Source organism: Triturus cristatus, chromosome 7 (genome assembly GCF_964204655.1).
Source record: "Triturus cristatus chromosome 7, aTriCri1.1, whole genome shotgun sequence".
Lineage (NCBI taxonomy): Eukaryota > Metazoa > Chordata > Amphibia > Caudata > Salamandridae > Triturus > Triturus cristatus.
The window spans coordinates 550227762-550247108 of NC_140590.1; the positions used below are offsets into that span (position 1 = coordinate 550227762).

Here is a 19347-nt window from a genome sequence, read left to right on the forward strand (position 1 = left end):
AAGCCTATGACTTTATTTTTCATAAGCTACGCATATTTTGAAATTCCTGCAAGAGGAAGGCAGACACATTGTCTTTATCTTGGGAATTGCAGAGTGTCAAATCCATAGGCTGCAAGTTATCATGAACTAAACCGGAAAGGTGATTACCCAAGCTCACCATTATTCATCGGCTAATTCTGCCCTTTATAAGTTCCACTGGCTTCCAATCCAACAAAGAATTTATTTAAGGCTCTGTGTATTGTGTACAAATGCCTCAATGGACTTGCCCCAGTCGTCCTCTACTCCAGATTTCGGAAATATATTCCCACTAGATTTTTGTGTCTTTCTGACATTTTTCTTGCTACTCCACATTTCAACAAGTCCTTGCAGAGAGGCAAATCTTTTGCAGTGTTAGCAACCTGCCTAGGAACAATCATCCTTCCTCACGTTTAGGAAAAGTCTCAAAACCTTCCTTTTTACCTCGTAAGGCCATTTCTTAATTCTCTGCTTAGCGCCAACGGACCTCCGGGTGTTTGCCATGATTTACAAGTGCAATTAACAAGACACACACTGCTTTTGGACAGACAGCCAAGCAAAAGTACAGTGGAAAGGGACAACAGACAAACTGGAACTAGTACTGCAAAGTGAACGTGCATCCACATGTAACGCACACAAAGCACAGGCAGATGTTTATCACCAGCCTTTGCTTTCTGGTCTTTCAGGCCCAACACACACTGGCCAGAAGACACAGTCACAAAAGCAGAGAAATACAAAGGCGTCACACATATTTAATACACACCCACAGAGAAACATAGATATAAATTCACCAAAGTCAATTGCACAATATTTCACAAGTACAGATGCACCTTCAGTAGATGCCTCTCCTGTACAATAAAGAAACAAAATCAGAATATGTTACACTGATACAGAATTCAAATCAATCTCTCTCTCTCTCTCTCTCTCTCTCTCTCTCTCTCTCTCTCTCTCTCTCTCTCTCTCTCGCTCTCATGCAGCTAATGACTTAACTCTGCCCGCCATGTAAGTATCAGACATTCTTCCTTTAAATATGGGTCCAAGAGAGACTATCTGCCAGACTGATAGCATTCCTACCAGATAGCAGATATTGTTATTCAGAACATTCTTCTTGTAACCCTCTCCTAAACCCTTCCCACACCCATACTCAATTGAGGAAACAATGCAGAAAGGATACAGCTTGATGGCTCCTGAGCGAGTGCCGATTGCCATAAGATGTAGAGAAGGGCTAAACCCCAGAGCGCTGGGTTGATGTGGAAATCCATGCTCCACTGTCTGAAAGAAAAAAATACATGAGGGAGTGAACAGAGCATCCAAGGCGAGAGCTAGAGTGATAGTGGGTCCACAAAACAAAGCCATCAGAGTATCCAGAATCAATTAAAGGAACTGATAGATAGGGCTTTAAGAAACACATGCATTCAGAATCTGGGTCTAATCAAACATCCAGGAAAGGTGAAGTGATAAAGAAACGTCTGGAGAATGGGCAAAGACTGCTGGAACATCCAGAGAGACCCATTGTCAGTGATGCTTTGCAGACATGAGGGGTGACATGGAGATAAATGCTAGAATCCATGTTAGGGAATCAGCATTCTTGAGATCAAATCAATAGGTGCGGATAGCTAAGTTGCCTCACAAGCTTAACAAGTCTATCACTTAAATGTAATTGAGTCTTCAATGTAGCTTTTCCACCAGCATGGGAAGGGCTGGGACAGGGAATAACGTGCACAGTAGCATGCCCCCTCCCAGGATGAGGAGAGATGCTCTCAATCCAGGACAGAAACTGAAAGCCATGCAAGATATCTATCCTGGGTTAAACCTCGGGCTTAAAGCATGTCATCCTAATGTGATGCTGATCCGTAGTTCCGGATAGATATTAAATCATTGTCTCTCGTGCTGGCCATTGAGCTTGCACCGGCTTCTGCTGGAGGACTGAGACTTGTTGCTTTGTCCTTTCCCGCATTTGTTCCAGTACTTCTTTGACTGGACTCGTGATTCGTCCTGAGCCCTCATGTGGGATATAATTTAATTTTCTACTGACTACGTATTGAGTAGCCTTCAAACTGGAAGGCGACCTCAAATAAAATTCCTTGTTGGATGCTCTGTCAATTGTTGTGTTTGTCATAATGATGACCATACCAATTATATTTGGCTGCAACGCCGTCAACGCTTATCTTTGGCACCTACTCAAGAGGATGTATTTATTGGCACCCCTGGTTTTGTGTTTTGTCCAATCAGTGTTGTTCTTTTGTGAATTTATCAGCCTCTGCCATTGTTATTTTTCCTGTTTACACTGGTAATTTTGTTCCCTGATTTTGGTCTTTGTGTAACTGTGTGAGCACCGTTAGTCTATGATTGCGTTGTATTGTTTTTACTATGGTCTTAGTAAAAAGCATGCATATATATATATATTTTGTACGGATATCAATGTTTTTTTGTGATATATATTTCTTTGTGATATTAAAAAAAAAACACTTTCATTGTTGCATTATATTTATGTTTTGTATAATCATGTACCTGATCTTACTGCCTTTTTCTTGTTGCAGTAACACAGGAAGCAGAGCATCCGAAATCTGTTGAGAAAGTGGTTAACGTCTTTTGCTCTAAAGTAGTGCTGACATTTCAGACTCAAGCTAGCGCTTCTTCCTTATGATTTTGAACACCTGCTGCTCAGTGTCGAATGCCATCAAAAGTGTTTCTCCTTGGCATTGGAGCATCTTTTCCCTTCTATTCCTTTTCTGGTTTCCAATTCCAATCCTCTTTCAAAGTCAAGTTGCACTCTAAGGGCTTGTACCCAATAGTCTCTGTGGTTAGACCTGTGGGATTCCTTGTCTTTCAATTTGCCTTAGAGTGTGGAGAATCTCTGAGCATCGGAGGTGTTTTTGAAGACATCTAGTCTGAGGATTTTGGTTCAATCCTACGGTGGTTCTGTGGGGTTACCTGCATTCACTTTTTACATTTTCTTCTTTTCTGCGTCTTTTCTGATGAACCATCTCTTTCGAGGTCCACTACGTTCCCCTTGCTCTTGGCCCTTTCCCCTCCAACCATCTTGGTTTCTTTAGGGTTTTCTGTGTCACTCGATAGGGCCAGGTATTTGAGAGAGGGCTGCTTTTGGTGTGACTGCACCATAGCGTAATGTGCCCCACTCTGCTTCTGCTCAACTTAGAGGGTCTTGGACAGAAACACTGCAAACGTCTCTCACTCCTTAGATTTGTGGTCTTTGGGCAAACAGAGCTTACTGACCTTGTGGCTGTCCTTCTGGGTGAACATGTGCTGGCACTTCAAGCACAACCGTCTCTCTCTCTCTCTCTCTCTCTCGACAACTCTGATCCTCCGGTCGCACATTGTCTGACTCGTGTGGTCAACATTTCTAGGAAAATCCAGGATTTTTGTTTTTCCTTGCAGTTTTCCTGTTTCTCTCAAAGTTCACAGTCGAATCTGCTTTTCTAGCCATTTTCCTCAATGTCTCTGTAGGCACATACTTTTGGCTCTGCTATAACAGTCCTGGAGCTCTGACATGTTTCAGCAGCAGAAAAGATGTTTCAGCAGCAGAAAAGAGACTTCTGGGGTGGTACGTCTCATTGTCACTGGGGAAGGTCCCACCACCAAATGGTTGACAAAGCCCCAAGAGAAAAGAAGGGGGGAAAAAAGGGACTAGGAGACTATTCCAGACCCAACCACTAGATGACGCAATGATGTACAGCATGCAAATCAAGAAAAGATTCATGTTACAAAAGGATTATGTTACTTACCCTGTAAGCATCTGTTTGTGGCCTGTAGTGCAGTAGATTTACATGCTTTGCATACTCCTGCCATCTAGTGTTGGGTCTGGATGTGTGCAAGTTTTTTTCTTCTAAGAAGTCTTTAGAGTCGAAAGTGTGAGTGACACCTCCTCTTGGTGGTAATGCGCATGGGCATCTACTCCATTGTAAAGAGATGGCCATGCAGATTAAACAAGCATTGGCATAGCCAATAGGTATCGCTTTTGGGACCTTATAAGTATTTACCTAAGCAGCACAATATCCTTGGTGCAACAACACCAACTGTTGCATGGCTAAACACGTATAAGGTCCCAAAGGCGAGACCTATTGGCTTCGCCAATGCTTGTTTTTATTAGGCACGGGGAGATTAAGTGATTTACCCAGAATCACAGGATATTGCTCGTCCTTGCCAAGATGTGTTAATTCCTGCTGTGTGTAATTTAGTAGGTGGTTATAATGATCAACATTCTGTAAACACAGCTCATTCTATGAGGCAGAGGCTGCTGCAGAGTAGTCTGGATTTGTTGATTGCGCCAAGACACACAAAGGAATGAACAGATGAGCCCGCGGGTTGACAGACACACCATCGGCACAAGCTAGATCCTCAAAGAGATGAACACACACACAGATGAAGACAGGTAATCAGTGTGAAGGTGCGACTCACGGAAACAGGCACACAATAAACAGACAATTCTCTAGACTTGAAAAGGAAACAAAGAGGCACATGGAGACACGCACAACACATGGGCAAACAGCTATGTGTAAGTGTGAGTGACAGAGAAATGCCGCTGCAAACTGACCCAGCGACACAGATATATACATTAAGCACACAGCAGACAATACAAGTAAAAGCCAGTGCGCACTGACAGACAATTTTAAACAGACACAGTGACTCACAGCGATACGCACAAACACCAAAACTGGAGAAGCGTGGCTGCTGATGAGATTGCTTATGGGAAATTTTTAATTAATGTCGCTGTCCCTTGGGTTTGCACTGCCTCAGATGCACACACACATGAAATTGCTTATGGGAGAACACTTTAGAAAAAAGAATGTTTGAATGACAACACCAAGCACTGGCCAGTGGTCACTGCATTAAAACTGCATGGACTATGTCTCACAAACTGCCCAGAGCTCACGACACCATAGAATAATCTGCAGTTAGTGAACGACTGGACCACTGTTCGCTTGTGATGAAAGATTCATTCACGAAGATGTTGGACTTGGGTGTCTCTTTGGTTCAGAAATCACACTGAATCGCTCCAGACCCAAAGGCTAAGGGTTCAGTGATGTGCTTAAATCACGTGACCTGAAGAATTGTGTTTCTGGGAGTATGTGCGTTTGTCTTTCCTATATCCCTTGGGGGCCAGATCCTCACACACGTAGCATAGGTCCTGGCCTCTGGCACCGTCTGCTGGGGAGAGTAGGCATTTCACTGTAAGTACTGCGGGTCATTGGTGGGTGGGGTCAGCGAAATATGCAGCTCCCCTGGGAAGGTTGCAAAGGTGACACTTTGCAGGATCACATGGTTGAAACAGTTGCTTTGCAAAACGTCTGCAAGTTTGTAAAACTGTGGCCCTTTATAAAATCCATAAAGCTTGAAAGGGTTTAGAAACCTGACGCAGAGGAAATATTTCCCCCATTGCATACTGTACTGAAGAACACGCTTCAGGCTGGTATCTGAAAGGTGTGCACGTGAGAACCCCCAATCTGAGAGCAGCTGCACATGAGCGAGAAGATAAAGAAACTTGTCGGTGACACATCCAGACAAGGATTGGGACGTATCTCACAGGTGACTGAGTTCAGCTGGTTCAAAGTGCACTTCCTGTGTGGCCCCGAATAAACAACCACAAGTGTTACTAAGCCCAAAAGGAAGGCTCAGCGAGTTAAATACTCATTCCCGAGATTTGCTTTGATCTGCAGCTCACTAGTTTGAATGCTGGCAAGGCTAACACAGCCTTCAATCCGTCCGAAGTCGCTAAACTGAGTACCATCGCATAGGTTAATAATAGAACAGGTTAAAATGATAGACGTGCAACATGAATCATTAGAAACTGACTCCCAAATGCACGGCGGTGGCATCCCAATGGCTGACTGATCCATATGTATCAAACACCTGCACCAAAATAAAAACAAGTCCGGGAGTTGTGTGCGCGCGCACTAAAAGAAAATTTTAAAAAAGCAAGCGAGTGGTGCGCGCGCTCTAAAATAATTTTTGTGTTAAAAAGCACGCAAGTGGTGCGCGCGCGCTACAGCAAAAGTAAAAACAGGCTGGCGAGTCCAGATGGCGCCTGATCGAGCGCTGAAAGCTGGCGGCTGTGTGCGCGCTCGCACGCATAACCGCAAGCTTGAGGCCAGCAAAAGCCTCTGGTGGCACTTTTAAAATCCACTTACTAAATGTCTCGAAGAGACAGCGCATGCGCTGTCTCAGGCGACCGCTGTCTCAGGCTAGACCTAACAAGGTTAAAGGAAACTGCAACGGCCACAGGTGTCTGGGTAGGCGCATGTGAATCGACAGCACTACATGCCATGAACAGATGCTTACAGGGTAAGTATCATAATCAGTTCAAGGCATAGGTGCCTGTAGAAGTGCTTAATTCGAGCAGGTGGTGTCCGGTGCCCCGCAACGCCACTTAATTTGTTTCCGGTGCTCGGCACCAGCACTTAATTGTAAACACTGCTCTTATGACAGTCTGCCACATGGTGGCACTGCTCATCTAATCCAGAGATGAGCATAACTACGGGTGTTTTTCTTAATACAATACACATTAAAAAGTACTAATACCTGCATCTCCAGCCATTCCTTTAGCTTTGGGGACCTGGAATAAGCTGAACTGTCACGCTTGCAGGCGAGAGATGGTTAGTAGTTGTTTTGGCAGCGATAAAAGGGGCAATGGGTGGAGCAAGTTGCAGTAACCGCCTGGTCAGAGCCCTGGCACTTATTGTATTACAAATTAAGCATAGGGCTGTAGATACACATGCTTTGCATAGATGGACTGTAAAGCAGTGCCCCACAAAAGCAGTGGTTAACCAGTGGGCTTTGAAGTTGTCTGAAAGAGTGTACGTAGCACTACCTGGCCTTATGTGGATGTACCTAGAACATCCACATAATATTTAGTGAAGGTGTGTGCTGTAGACCATTTAGCTGCTTTGCATATGTCAGCAAGTGGGATATTGCCTAGGAAAGCCATAGAAGCCCCTATCTTTTGGACAGAATGAGCAAGAGGAGGTGTAGATTAAGTTGGCTAGGCTTTAAGACAACATGTTTCAAAGCACTTCACTATCCACCTGGCAATACTTGATTTGGACAGAGGTTTCCCTTTTTAGGTCTCGCCTGACCCAGCGTATGCGCTGGTCTGGCGGGACTTATTGAGAGGGCTCCAAAAAGTGCCACCAGGCCAGCCTAGAGCTACAGTGCATGTGCACGGCCGCTTTGATGTATGATCGCGATCACTTTCGCGGCCGCACTGCCGCTTGGCATAGCCAATAGGTCTCGCTTTTGGAACCTTCTAAGTATTTAGTTATGCAACTGTTGCATGGCTAAACACTTATAAGGTCCCAAAGGCGAGACCTATTGGCTATGCCAATGCTTGTTTAGGAGGCGAAAAAGCAACAAACAGCTGTTTTGTTTTCTGAAAAGTTTTTGTTTGGTTAATGTAGTACATAAGGGCCCTTTTGAGATCTAATCTATAGAGAGTCATTTCTACAACTGAGTCTGGTTGATGGAAAAACACTGGCAACTCGATCGATTGATTGAGGTGAAAGTGGGAGACCACCTTTGGAAGGAATGTGGGGTTGGTACGAAGGACCACTCTGTCAAGTTAGAAAAAAAAGGTTCTTCTAAGGTTAATTCAACACTAACAGATTCCCTTTTCACTTATCATGTTAACTGACCATAAGAGAGGTTTACAAAACAGTAGTAAAAAAGGACCAACCTATAGTTCGAAAACCATGATTCTGTGAATTCCAAATAAAGGACCAATTCTATGTGTTGTAATGTAAAACAATACTAGCAAGTGAACATAAAATTACAGTAATTCAAAATAATAACAATGAAAAGCTACTTTTCACCGGAGAGAGCAGTTTATATAAATGTATATGCATATATTTTATTCTTTAACAATTAGAATTCCATATTACATTGAAAAATTAGATACAAAATCACAGTTACATTCTGTCAATGTGAGACAGATTACAAAAAGGGCATGTGCATGTATTTAAAATCTTGTACATAAAAAACTCTTGCACAAAACCCTATACATGAATTTTCATACCTTTCATGCTACAATAAAATCAATTATCACCAATTATATAAAGAACATAACATATTAAAAACTGTTCAGAAACAAAGCTCCTTAGGAGCTATCTATAGAAAAACTGACAGTTTGAATCTAGTTTTTCAGTGCAATACGGAATTTGAATTGTTGTTAAAGAATAAAATATATGCATATACATTTATATAACCAATTCTTTCAGAGAAAAGTGGCTTTGTACTGAATGGATTATTTTGTTTAGTATGACAATAACAAACACATTTTTTCCATTTATACTGCATAGCATGCTCTAGTGGTAGGCCTACAAGATACTTTAAGGATTGTCATACATTAATATTTGATATTTATTAATTTATATAGCGCCCGAATCACCCCGTCAGGTGTATCTCTGCGCTGGGACAGCATGTTACAGTCAAACAAGTGGAGCTTAGAAGAGATGAGTTTTTAACAGTTTCCTGAAAAGGGGAAGGCTCTGGCAGTCGCGTAGTTGGCAGGGGAGTTCGTTCCACAAGGTCGGGGCAAGGTAAGTAAATGCTTTGCCACCTGACCGAGCCTTTCAGATTCTTGAAGTACAAAGAAGTAGCTTGGAACCTGATCGAAGGGGCTGGGAGGGGGTATATTTTAACAGTTTGTCCGATAGGTAGGTAGGCTCCAGGCCATTAAGGGCTTTAAAGACTGTGCAGCAAATCTTGAATTTCACCCGCTTTCTCATGGGAAGCCAATGGAGTTTGTGAAGAAGTGGTGTAGAGGCCGTCCGGGGGGTGGGGGGCATTTTCTACTAGTCGGGCTGCTGTATTCTGGACTACCTGCAGCTTCTTTAAGGAAGCCTCACTGGCCGAAACGAACAGTGCATTGCAGTAGTCCAGACGGCTTAACACTAGAGCTTGCATCAGTGTTTTTCTCGTGGAGGATGGTAGCATGGGAAACACTCTTCTAAGAAGGCTGAGTGTGTGATAGCAGGTACTAGCGATGGTAGTGGTGTGTGCTTCAAGTGTGAGATTCTGGTTAATCCGGATTCCCAGGTTCTTGACCACTCCTTTTGGAGTGGGAGCTGATCCCAGCTCCTCCGGCCACCAGCTGGGAGACCAGCTTATTGCTGCACCTCCAAATAACATGACCTCCGACTTTTCGGCATTAAGTTGCAGGAAGTTTGCTCTCATCTAGGCAGCGATGGTCTTCATGCCCTCCGACAAGGTGAGTTGTATGTTAGGATTAGACTCCTTAAAGGTGAGTAGGAGCTGGGTGTCGCTGCGTAAGAGATGGGACTCAACACCAGGGTCCTCATTAGTTTTGCCAAGGGAGTAACATAAAGGTTAAAGAGGGTAGGGCTCAAGCAGGAGCCCTGGGGTACTCCCTTGGTAACTTTGGTGGTCTTAGACCTAAAGGTACTCAAAGTGACTGTCTGGGTTCTATCTGTTAGAAAGTCTGTCAGCCATTTCAGAGCAACCCCTTGAACCCCGATGTCCTGGAGTCTCTCCAGAAGGATTTGCTGAGAGATGGTGTCAAACGCCGCAGATAGGTCGAGCAGCACTAAAGGTGCTCCCTGACCCTTGTCCAAGGCCATTCTAATGTTATCAGTTACCTCCATCAGGGCGGACTCTGTACTGTGCTTGGCCTGGAAACCAGACTGGGAGACGTCCAGGCAATACGAGGTTTCCATAAAGTCAGACAAGTTCTTTTTTTTTTTGGCAAATTTTTATATAGCGCGAACTTGACCCGAATCGGGTATCAGAGCGCTTTACATAGCACCAGTTACGTTACATGAGGACACACATTCATGTTTGTTAGGAATGGGGAGATTAAGTGATTTGCCCAGAATCACAGGATGTTCAGCATCATTGCCGAGACTCGAACCCAGTTCCCCAAATTCGAGGTCGACCGCCCTAGCCGTTAGGCCAACTCCTCTCCCAAAGTGCCTTTTCCAAGTGCCTATTTATATGTTTTTCAAGTAGTTTGCTCTGAAGGGGGAGCAGAGAAATGGGGCGATAGTTTGACAGCTCGGAAGCGGAGATTTGGGGTTTTTTACGAATGGGGACGACTTGTGCTGCTTTCCATTCTGGGGGGAGTCTGCCAGCTCTCAGAGAGCAGCTGAGGATGGTGCAGATGGGTGTGGCTAGCTGTTGCGCTAGTCGGGAGGAGATTTTTGCGGGAATTACAGCTAGGGGGGACCCAGATTTGACTTTGGTAAGAAGAGATTCTACCTCTTCTGGCGTTAGCGAAGGAAAAAAGTGCATCTGCGCGGTGTAGATGGGGGTAGTAGGGCGTTCTATGGGGGAAGTTGTTAGGAATTCCGATAGATGTAATAATTTTATGGTAAATGGCGTAAATTTTCTGAGTTAGAAAGGACGCTATATTATCACACAGCGACTGTGAGGGAATCTCCGCGGTATCGCAAGCCTTGGGGCTAGTGAGGGTTTTCAGGATTTGATAGAGGGTCCTAGAGTCGTTCCCAGCTTGTTCTAGTTGGTTTGCGATATGCAGTTTTCGTGCGGACTTTATGTTTTTATGATAAGAAGACAGTGCAGCTTTGAATCTCAATTTGTACTGTGCATTGTGCGAGTGTCACCATTTACGATCCAATTTTTTACATTGGCTCTTTTCCGCCCGGAGGATAGGGGAGTACCAACTCGTTGAGGAATGTTTGGGAGGGTGGGTCTGCGGTTTCCACAGTGCTACATGATCTACAGTGGATTGTACGATGGAGTTCAAATGTGTTAGCTGTTCTTCTACACTTTATGTGGCAGTGTAGGTGTTCCAGGAATTAAAAGGGGTCTTGAATTGGTCAGGTTGAGTTTATACCATGGCCTGTACCAGTGTGTGGTGTGAGATTTAGAGGTGGGGTGAATTCTGGGACTCATGAGTTGGGAATCCACCAAAGAATGGTCTGACCAAGTCAAAGGACGAGTTTCCCCACAGATGATGTTAGGGGAATTGGTTAAGACAAGATCTAGAGTGTGCCCTGCAGAGTGGGTAGGTACGTTGTTGATCTTCAAGAGATCAAGTGTGGCTAAATCGGTTAGGCAGGCTGTGGCATCGGGATTGGAAGCATTTTCACTGTGGATGTTAAAATCCCCTAGGAGTAGTAAGTTTTGGGTAGTGATGACATGGGGGAAATGAGTTCACAGTAGGTTAGTAAAGCCTGACAGAGGGCCAGGGGGTCTATAAACGAGAGCCCCTTTCCAGCTATGTTGTGCATGCAGGTCGAGTCTAAAAACTAGGCATTTAGGTTATTGAGGTTATCGAATTCTATGACCTGAGGAGTCAAATCGCCCGGTTGAGTGCATGGGTATCTGGGAGCCGGATTTCGCCACAGTTCTGAGTGAGAAGGTATGGCCTGATGGGAAGCTTATTGTGGGGAACTACGGTGAGGTCTAGTAGTGTTGTGAAACAGGGCTGTTGAGCCCATGTGGGAGCCACTACTATTACTGTGAGGGATATTTCCCTGAGTTTACAAACCAGAAAAGGAAGGAAAGGGAGAGGCAGAAAAGAATAGGCAAATTTCCCAGACCAATTTATCCATAGTGTATGGTCCTTGGATAGGGGGTCTGGGAACCTTGAAACGAAGTCTGGGCATTTTGCGCTGTCTGTGTTTGCAAAGTTTTCTATTTAAGGAAATTCCCACTTGTGAAAGTAAGGGAGGAGAACTTGGGGTGGGTGGAGTTTCCACTTGTGGACTTGTTGCCACACCCTGCTAAGGAGGTCAGCAAAGTCGTTGTCTGTCCCCGGAAGGTTTCCGCTGACAGATAAATGTTGTGATGTAGAGTCCAATGCCAAATGGTCTGAGATAGGCGTGACATCTGTAGAGAATGTGTCCCTCAACCCCACCCCCTGGTTGTGTCTAGTTTTTGGCATCCCAGAGACTCTGTACTGTGAGATGTTGTAAGTGAGCACCCCAACCTATGAGTGATGTGTCCGCTGACAGAGTTACGTGGGAAAGCGTGTTGAGTAGTATGAGTAAATATTGAGTGGCCCTATGGGAAGATAAAAGAGTCTCAAAGAGGAAATCCTCTTCTAGGGGTTCCTTGTAGAGCTCTACCTCATGAAAAGCAGCAACTCTACCTATTAACTCTTGGTACTTTGTTTAATCGTCAAGAGGGGAGTGGCGGAATATAAACCTGGGACACAACGACCCTTGGAACGCCTAGAATATTCACCATCTATGCGACACTGACCCAAAGGTGTCATCCCCCGCACAATGCCCACACGTAGCATATTCTGGAGACCCCCGAGTTGATATGCCTAGGGTATCTCCCACAGACTGTGGTGGAGGAAGTGAGTCTGTTAGTGGTGGTGGAGGAAGGTGTGGGGTGGTGGTGATGGTGGAGGTGGTGGAAACGGTAAAGATCCAGTGGCTTAGTCCACTTTCTTTATTTGGAGGGCATGGGTAAATCAAGAGCCTCCTAGAGAGACTGCTGTCTTTTCGATGGTGGAGGAATTGGACTCGAGGGCTTGACATGGATACGCCCTGTATGAGGCTGGATGTGGATCTACTTTTGGCGAGCATCCAGTTTCTCCTGTAGTTTATGTAGAATGGTCTCCACTGGCTTGCCGGAATCTGGTTTGGAAGCCGGCTTCGAGTCTTTCAGAGCCAAGCCCTGTTTCTGTTAATAGATCCCAACAGTGTTGAAGCGGTGGATGGGGCTGGTGGGCTCCGAACCGAGGGGCTGGATAGCCAAGCCCTTATCTCCGGTTGGTATTTCAGTGCCGAGCTAGAGGGCGGTGCATCCGAACCAGTAGTTCGGTGCCAACCATTTACCGACAGGTAGTGGTGGACTGAGGGCTTCCTGATCACCAGGGGCCATGTGTCTCCGAGTATTCAACATGATGTTGAGGCACAGGGGTAACCGTACACAGACTGTTCAGTTGGTATAACGTTCTGCATCTCCAAGTCGACCTCAACGTTGCAGCCAGGACTGCCTGCAACGGAGAATGCCTTTTCCTCCGCAATGGATGATCCAGGGTGTTCCTCTTAATGTTCTTTGACGTTTTCATGTCTGAAGATGTCGAGTGTCCTCGATGTTTCTTCGCTGGAATTCAAGCCGATGTGCTCGACTGTCTCGAAGTGTTTTTTTGGAGCGGAAAGAGAGACAGGCCTCACAATCGGCCTCTCTATGTTCCGGTCACAAACACGGATTACCGACCTGATGCAAGTTGATTTGAGGTTATTTCGCATGGCAGTGAGGACAGTAACGGAAGGCATCTATTCCATCACCAGCAGGACATTCTCTGGAGAAACGGATGGAGGTTGAGGGAGAAGGCCCTGTAGGACGTGGTCCACTAAGGGCCCGGGTCAAAGCGAGTCAGCTCGCAAAATGTGTAAACGTGATCAAAACAATAACGACGAGGATGAGAGTGTAGCACAAACCAAAAAGAGCACCGTAACAGTCTCGAACCGGAGCACAGTCACACATGTCTGGACCCGACAGCAGAAAGGAAACAATATAACAATGGAGTCGATGCCCATGCACATTACGAAATAGAGAAGAAATCACTTGAACTCGCGACTCTATAGACTTCTTTGAAGAGAAACAACTTCCACTTATCTGGACCCAACACTAGATGGCATGAGTATGCAATGCATGTACATCTACTGCCACACATGACCTACACCAGTGTTTGAGGCATTTTGGAAAGCTGCTGAAAGTAAAATCCTGGTTTAGGGTGCCTAACATTTAGTCACAGATATCACCCCTGGGCTGAATGGAAACATACCAGAACCATATATTTGTATCATTTATACATCCTAACGTTTCTGCATGCCAGATCTCCCTAATTCTGACTGGCAGACCAGAGGTTTCTGCTCATCGTGAAGCTTGTCAAATCTTTTGCACTTTGTTTTCCAAAACATGCTGTTTCCCCATCTCCCTCAAACAGGAACACATATAGATATATATATATATATTTTGTCAGCAATCTAGTGCTCCTATCAAGGCTTAACCCACAGATTTGTTCATTTGTATCTACTAAGTGTGGGGGCACCTGACATGTATGGGCTTTCTTGGAGTTCAGAGGGCCCACAGGAAATAAAGTGGACGTAATGCATTTTGCACATTTGAAAACTAGCTGCAAGCATACCACACCAGACTTTTGGTCACCAATACCACCCTTGGGCTGAACAGTAACAGACATACCATATAACTTTAACATCTACATGTCATAAGGTTTCAGCCGATGGTTGCTAGACAGAACTTGCCCCAATTGGCTCGCTGGGAAACTCACTGAACAAGACAGTCAGGTTTTCAAAAAAAATCCACAAAACATAGTAGTTTCCTATAATGTTTCTCACACAGGCACATACCCCTCCAATAATTTGACTCATATCTGTGTTTCTCAAGGTCTTCTGAGTGAGGAGTTATCAGACATGGATGGGTTATCCATGTGTATGAGCAACAACTGACATATTGGATGACAGGGAATTTCTTTGATGGGGAAGATTCCGGTGGGGTAGCCTGCAGTATTTAGGCACAGGGTTGGGCAGCTTTCAGGAGCCTACCAATCCTTTCTGAAAACTAGAGACACTAGGGAATACACAGTGATGTGGCTTTCAGCAGGAAAATTAAACCCAAAATGTGAAGGAATGCTTGTTTTTCACCCACTGTGCCATTCTAGACAGAGGCCCAACTTATCCAAATCAGTAAAGACCCTGCTCCTAATGAGAGCAGTCCATCTCGAACTGCAAGTCAAAGCGTGCTCCAGAAAGGAACACAACACAAACAACCCCAGACTCGTTTTTTTAGGCCTCGTCAGTAAGGTGGGGGGAGTCAGTCCAATTAAGTCATTGGATAACTTCACTGGGAGAGGCACCACTCTGTCCTTTCACATCCATGAACAAAGTTGTTCCCTTAAGTGCCAGGGACAGCTGTGGCAATGTGTGCTTTTGAGTAAAAAAAATAAAAAAAAGGGGGTTTGATTTTAGCCATTTTTTTAAGTTAGGTTGATGAGAGCTCGACTGTCTGATCTGCATGTAATTCTGTAGATTCACATGCTCTTCAGACTGCTGCCATTTAGTGTTGGGTTCAAATGTTGCAAGTTGTTTTTCTTCTAGGAAGTCTTTCGAGTCCAGGTCTCTGTGACTCCTCCACTGGATGTAGATGCACATGGTCATGACTCAATTGTTAGATTGTGTTTTTGCCCAACGAGTGAGAGTAAGAATAGAGAAGCGTGTACAGAAAAGAAAAGCGACCATGCAAGTAGAAATAAATATGTTAAAGAGGAAGATATCTGCAACAACCACTGGCTCCTGGGAAGGAGGGCGGGCGCATGGGAATCTACGGCACTATATGCAACAAAAAGATGCTTAAAGGGCAAGTTACATATTCCATTTGTAGCATGTGTGGCTGTAGATACACAGGCTCTGAACAGACGGTAACAAGATACTCCCCTAAGCGGTGGCTAGCCAGTGGAAGATACAGAGGTTCGAAACAAAGTCCTGAGGACTGCTTAACCAACTCTGTCTGGTTAGCTCTTGTAACAGGACGTCCAAATGATAATGTTTTGTAACAGTATGAGTATGTCCTCCAGTAAAGCCATAGTAGCTCCCTGCTTGCAGATGGTGTGTGGTCTCGGGCAGGAAGGTAAATTTATTTTAGCTTTAGCAGGTCGGGATGCATTTAACAATACACTAGGCAATTCCAGCCTTTGAAATAGCATGTCCTTTCTAAGGGTGGGAGAAAGCTACAAACAGCTGTTGTGTTTTATGAAAGGGTTTGTTCCAGTCAATGTAATACATAACCGCACGTTTAACATCAAGGGTGTGGAGTGCTCTTTCAGCTAGTTAGTCAGATTGTGGGAAGAAGACTTGAAGCTCAATGGATTCAGTTAAGGTGGAATGGAGAGACCACCTTTGGCAAAAACTTGGGATTGGTTCTGAGAACCACTTTGTCCTTGTGTAGTTGGAAAAAAAAGCTCCAGGAGAGTGAGAGCCTGAAAGTCACTGATGCGTATAAATGAGGTGATTTCGATGATGAAGGCAAACTTCCAGGAGTGGATCTGCAGAGGGCATGAATGCATGGGCTTGAAGGGTGGCCCCATTTGTCTGGTGAGGGCAATGTTAATGTTCCAGATTAGAGCAGGGAGTACCCTAGGTAAGATTAACCACTTGGGGCCTTCTACGAAAACTGTGATAACAGGGCTTGAGAAGAGAAAAAGAGTGTTCTCATGTTCTACATGTATGCCACAATAGCTGCTAGGGTTAACCTGGTTGAGATATAAATCAGCCACGGCATTTGAAGATGTAGGAGATAACAAATAATGTTCTGCACTGTGGGGGTGAGTGGATTAATGCTATTCAGGGTACAGTAATGCACAAAATGTTTCCACTTAGCAGCATAGAAGGTGCATGTGTTCAGTCTACAGGCTTCTTTAAATACATCCATGTACTCCTACGACAACCAAAGGAATCAAACTCTACGACTTTAGGAGTCGAAATGCTAGATTCAGCTGCCTGGTGTCTGGGTGCCTAACTTTGCCTTGATCTTGAGTGAGAGGGATGTTCCTGCCTGTTGGGAAGCCTCTTGTGTGGGTGCAATGGACATCTAAAGCAGGTTGGAGAACCATGGTTGTCTTGCCCATGCCAGAGTCACCAGGACGAGGAGGAGGGTTGTTTACCTCAGGTTCCTTACCATGTATGGAATTTGTGGGATAGTGATATGTGGACAAGTGCTGGCAAAGTTCCCTGACCAATTTATGTGCTGTTCATTGCCCATTTATGGTGTGTGTAGAAACCTAGCAGAAAGGTTTTAGCAGTTGGCATTTACTGCCATGGTGAACCGATCTATGTCTGGGGTGTCCCACCTGAAGAAGTAGGGGAGCAGGATTGGCGGGTGGAATTCCTACTTGTTCACTTGTTGCTGAATCCCTGCTGAGCAGGTCTGAAAAGTCGACCACTCCCAGTAGGTGCACTACCAAGAGATGAACTCTGTGATAGCTGGCCCTGCATCAAATCTGTTGGGCTAAGGCAGACAGGGGACGCAAGTAATTGCCGCCCTGATTCCGCAAATAGAACAAGGTGGTTATGTTGTCGGTGAGCATAAGGACTATCCTACCTTGAATCTGAAGGAGAAACACATTGAGGGCTAGTTGAGTGGCTAGCAGCTCCAAGTGGATGATGTGAAGACCCTGCAAATTAGGTGGCACAGACCTTGGACTGATGTTGTTTATATGTGTGCCCCAAGCTGGCTAGAGATGCGTCTATGGTGATGCTCACCTGCGGAACAGGGTCTGCAAAAGGCCTGCCCTACAAAAAATTGCTTCTGTTCAACCACTGCAGAAGTCGATGGTTGCTGGCCCATACCAATACCATACAAAGTAGACATGGCGGGTCTATCCGAAACAGCAAACTCAATAGTCATGCTTCACAGGTGTAGGTTTCTTTAAAAGTCAAGAACAGATGGAAAAACGAAACGGTATGTTAAGGACAAAAACACTCACTGACTCTTGGGTGGCATGCTTCATCATTGGGTTCCTCCTCACACCACTAACATATGTGGTAGTGGGGTAGGCCACAGCTCTTCCAAAAAAAGCAGAAGAGGAGCACTTATATATATCAGAGGTACCATCAATGTGAGCTGTATGATGTGTGGGGGTGAACACAGTTTAAAGCAGAAAATGTGAGGGAGTGGTTACAAATGCCTCTTGGTAGACCTAATCGTAGTTTTAATGAATGTCTCCGACCCATATTAAAAACAAGAGCAAGGATGGGCCTTTATCCCATCCGTGATAATGAGGTCAACATTTTTCTGCCAATGCTGGTAACCCTACAAAGAAGTAACTGGCATTCTTCATGGCCTCATTTCTTAAACATATCACTCTGCAGGTAAAATAACAAATGAAGGTAAATTCGATAGTACAAATGATGGTCTACAATCAATGTGGCTTTGACCATCATCAGCATCTCTAAAGACAACGAAGAGACCAAACATAGGCAAAAGAAGGCAATTAATATAATGTAGGGGCAAGGCAAAATATTATTGCGCACAACTGCATCCCTAAATCTTGTGCACTCTTCAAGTGGCACAACAAGTCACAAATAGGGGAAAAAAATCAATATATATAAAATTATTTATAGACACCCAACTGCTGCCTCTTAAAAAAAGATACTGCTTACCTGCAACAGTCCGGTATACTAGCCTCAACTCGCCGACTTAAGACACACTGACAGGGCTGCGAACAGTAACTGGAAATATGGGTCAAAAGATGAAAACAAGCCAAAACTTTATATAGGTCACTCAGACAGTGGAAGTTGCACAGAGAAAGACACAACAAACATACCTATCATTAATTTGAAAAGAGCCGAACCATACCAGGTGAATGACATAGTTAGTTAAAAGGGGTTCTTAAAGAGAACATGAAGCTTATTATGCGAGGCAGCAGGGAAAAGAGCAGCCTGTTCGCAAAAGGGCTTGTCATTCAAGCAAAAGAAAAGGGAACACATACCGTTCAAAGAGTCTGCTGCCAGAAGTTGCAATCTGTCCAGGGTGAGCAGCTCACCCTCCTGGAAGATGCCAGTATAAATGCGATGGCTTGTAAGATGCCAAATTACATAATCGCAGCGCAATGGTGTACAGAATGATGGCAACTGAAGTCCCAAATATCAGGCAGTCCTAGCATCTTAAAGAAAAGCATTATCTCAGTGCTCAATCAATAGGGCATTATGGCATCTACCAGAAAATGTTTCGACATTGATTTAGAACATTATTGGATGCAAAGGAAAACACCTATTATCCAAACCGGGAAGGAAGCATGGGAGTGGAAGTCCCACTCCTATATAAGTCACAGAATGGCATACAGCCATATAAATATGCCATGACAAATAGACCAGATGCAGGTGGATTAACATGGGTACTCAGAGCCATCAAGCCACAACTCACCTGGCGTACAAGAGTGCTGAGTACTTTCAGCTAAGGGACTCTCAAAAATAAGGCAATCAGTGTGACACAAATGTATAGCTCCATGGAAAAAACTTCCATCAGTTTAAACTAGTATGCAGGCCAGCAAAGACAATTCACAGGGTTCACGCTAAAGTGTTCCAGTGGGTCTCATTCACGAGCCCTCTTCTATGGGTGTTAAGCCTATATACGCATCGTTGATCCAGACTGTTAAAAAATCCTTGTCCCACCGACCCTGCGAAAATCCAAAGTGGTTTATCAATCAAAGCTCAGAAGATAGCTCAGTCACTGTGGCTCGCTTCGCCTTCAAGGTAATGTTGGGTTCGCTTTGTGGTGTTATGTTTACAGCTGATCGTGCTGCGGTGTTCTGCGATCCTGATCTTAAACTTCTTTTTTGCGATCAGGCTGATCTTTTCC

At 44.7% G+C, this 19347-nt stretch overlaps 1 protein-coding gene across 2 annotated transcripts in view; it reads right to left on the reverse strand.

Moving 5' to 3' along the window:
* LLGL2 (LLGL scribble cell polarity complex component 2) overlaps positions 1-19347 on the reverse strand; it is a 682570-nt gene that overhangs the window by 519447 nt on the left and 143776 nt on the right. For both annotated transcript variants that reach the window (XM_085616998.1, XM_085616999.1), the window contains exon 3: positions 1190-1287. In XM_085616998.1, the coding sequence (XP_085473124.1) occupies positions 1190-1287 (98 nt within the window). The remainder of the gene's footprint in view (positions 1-1189; positions 1288-19347) is intronic.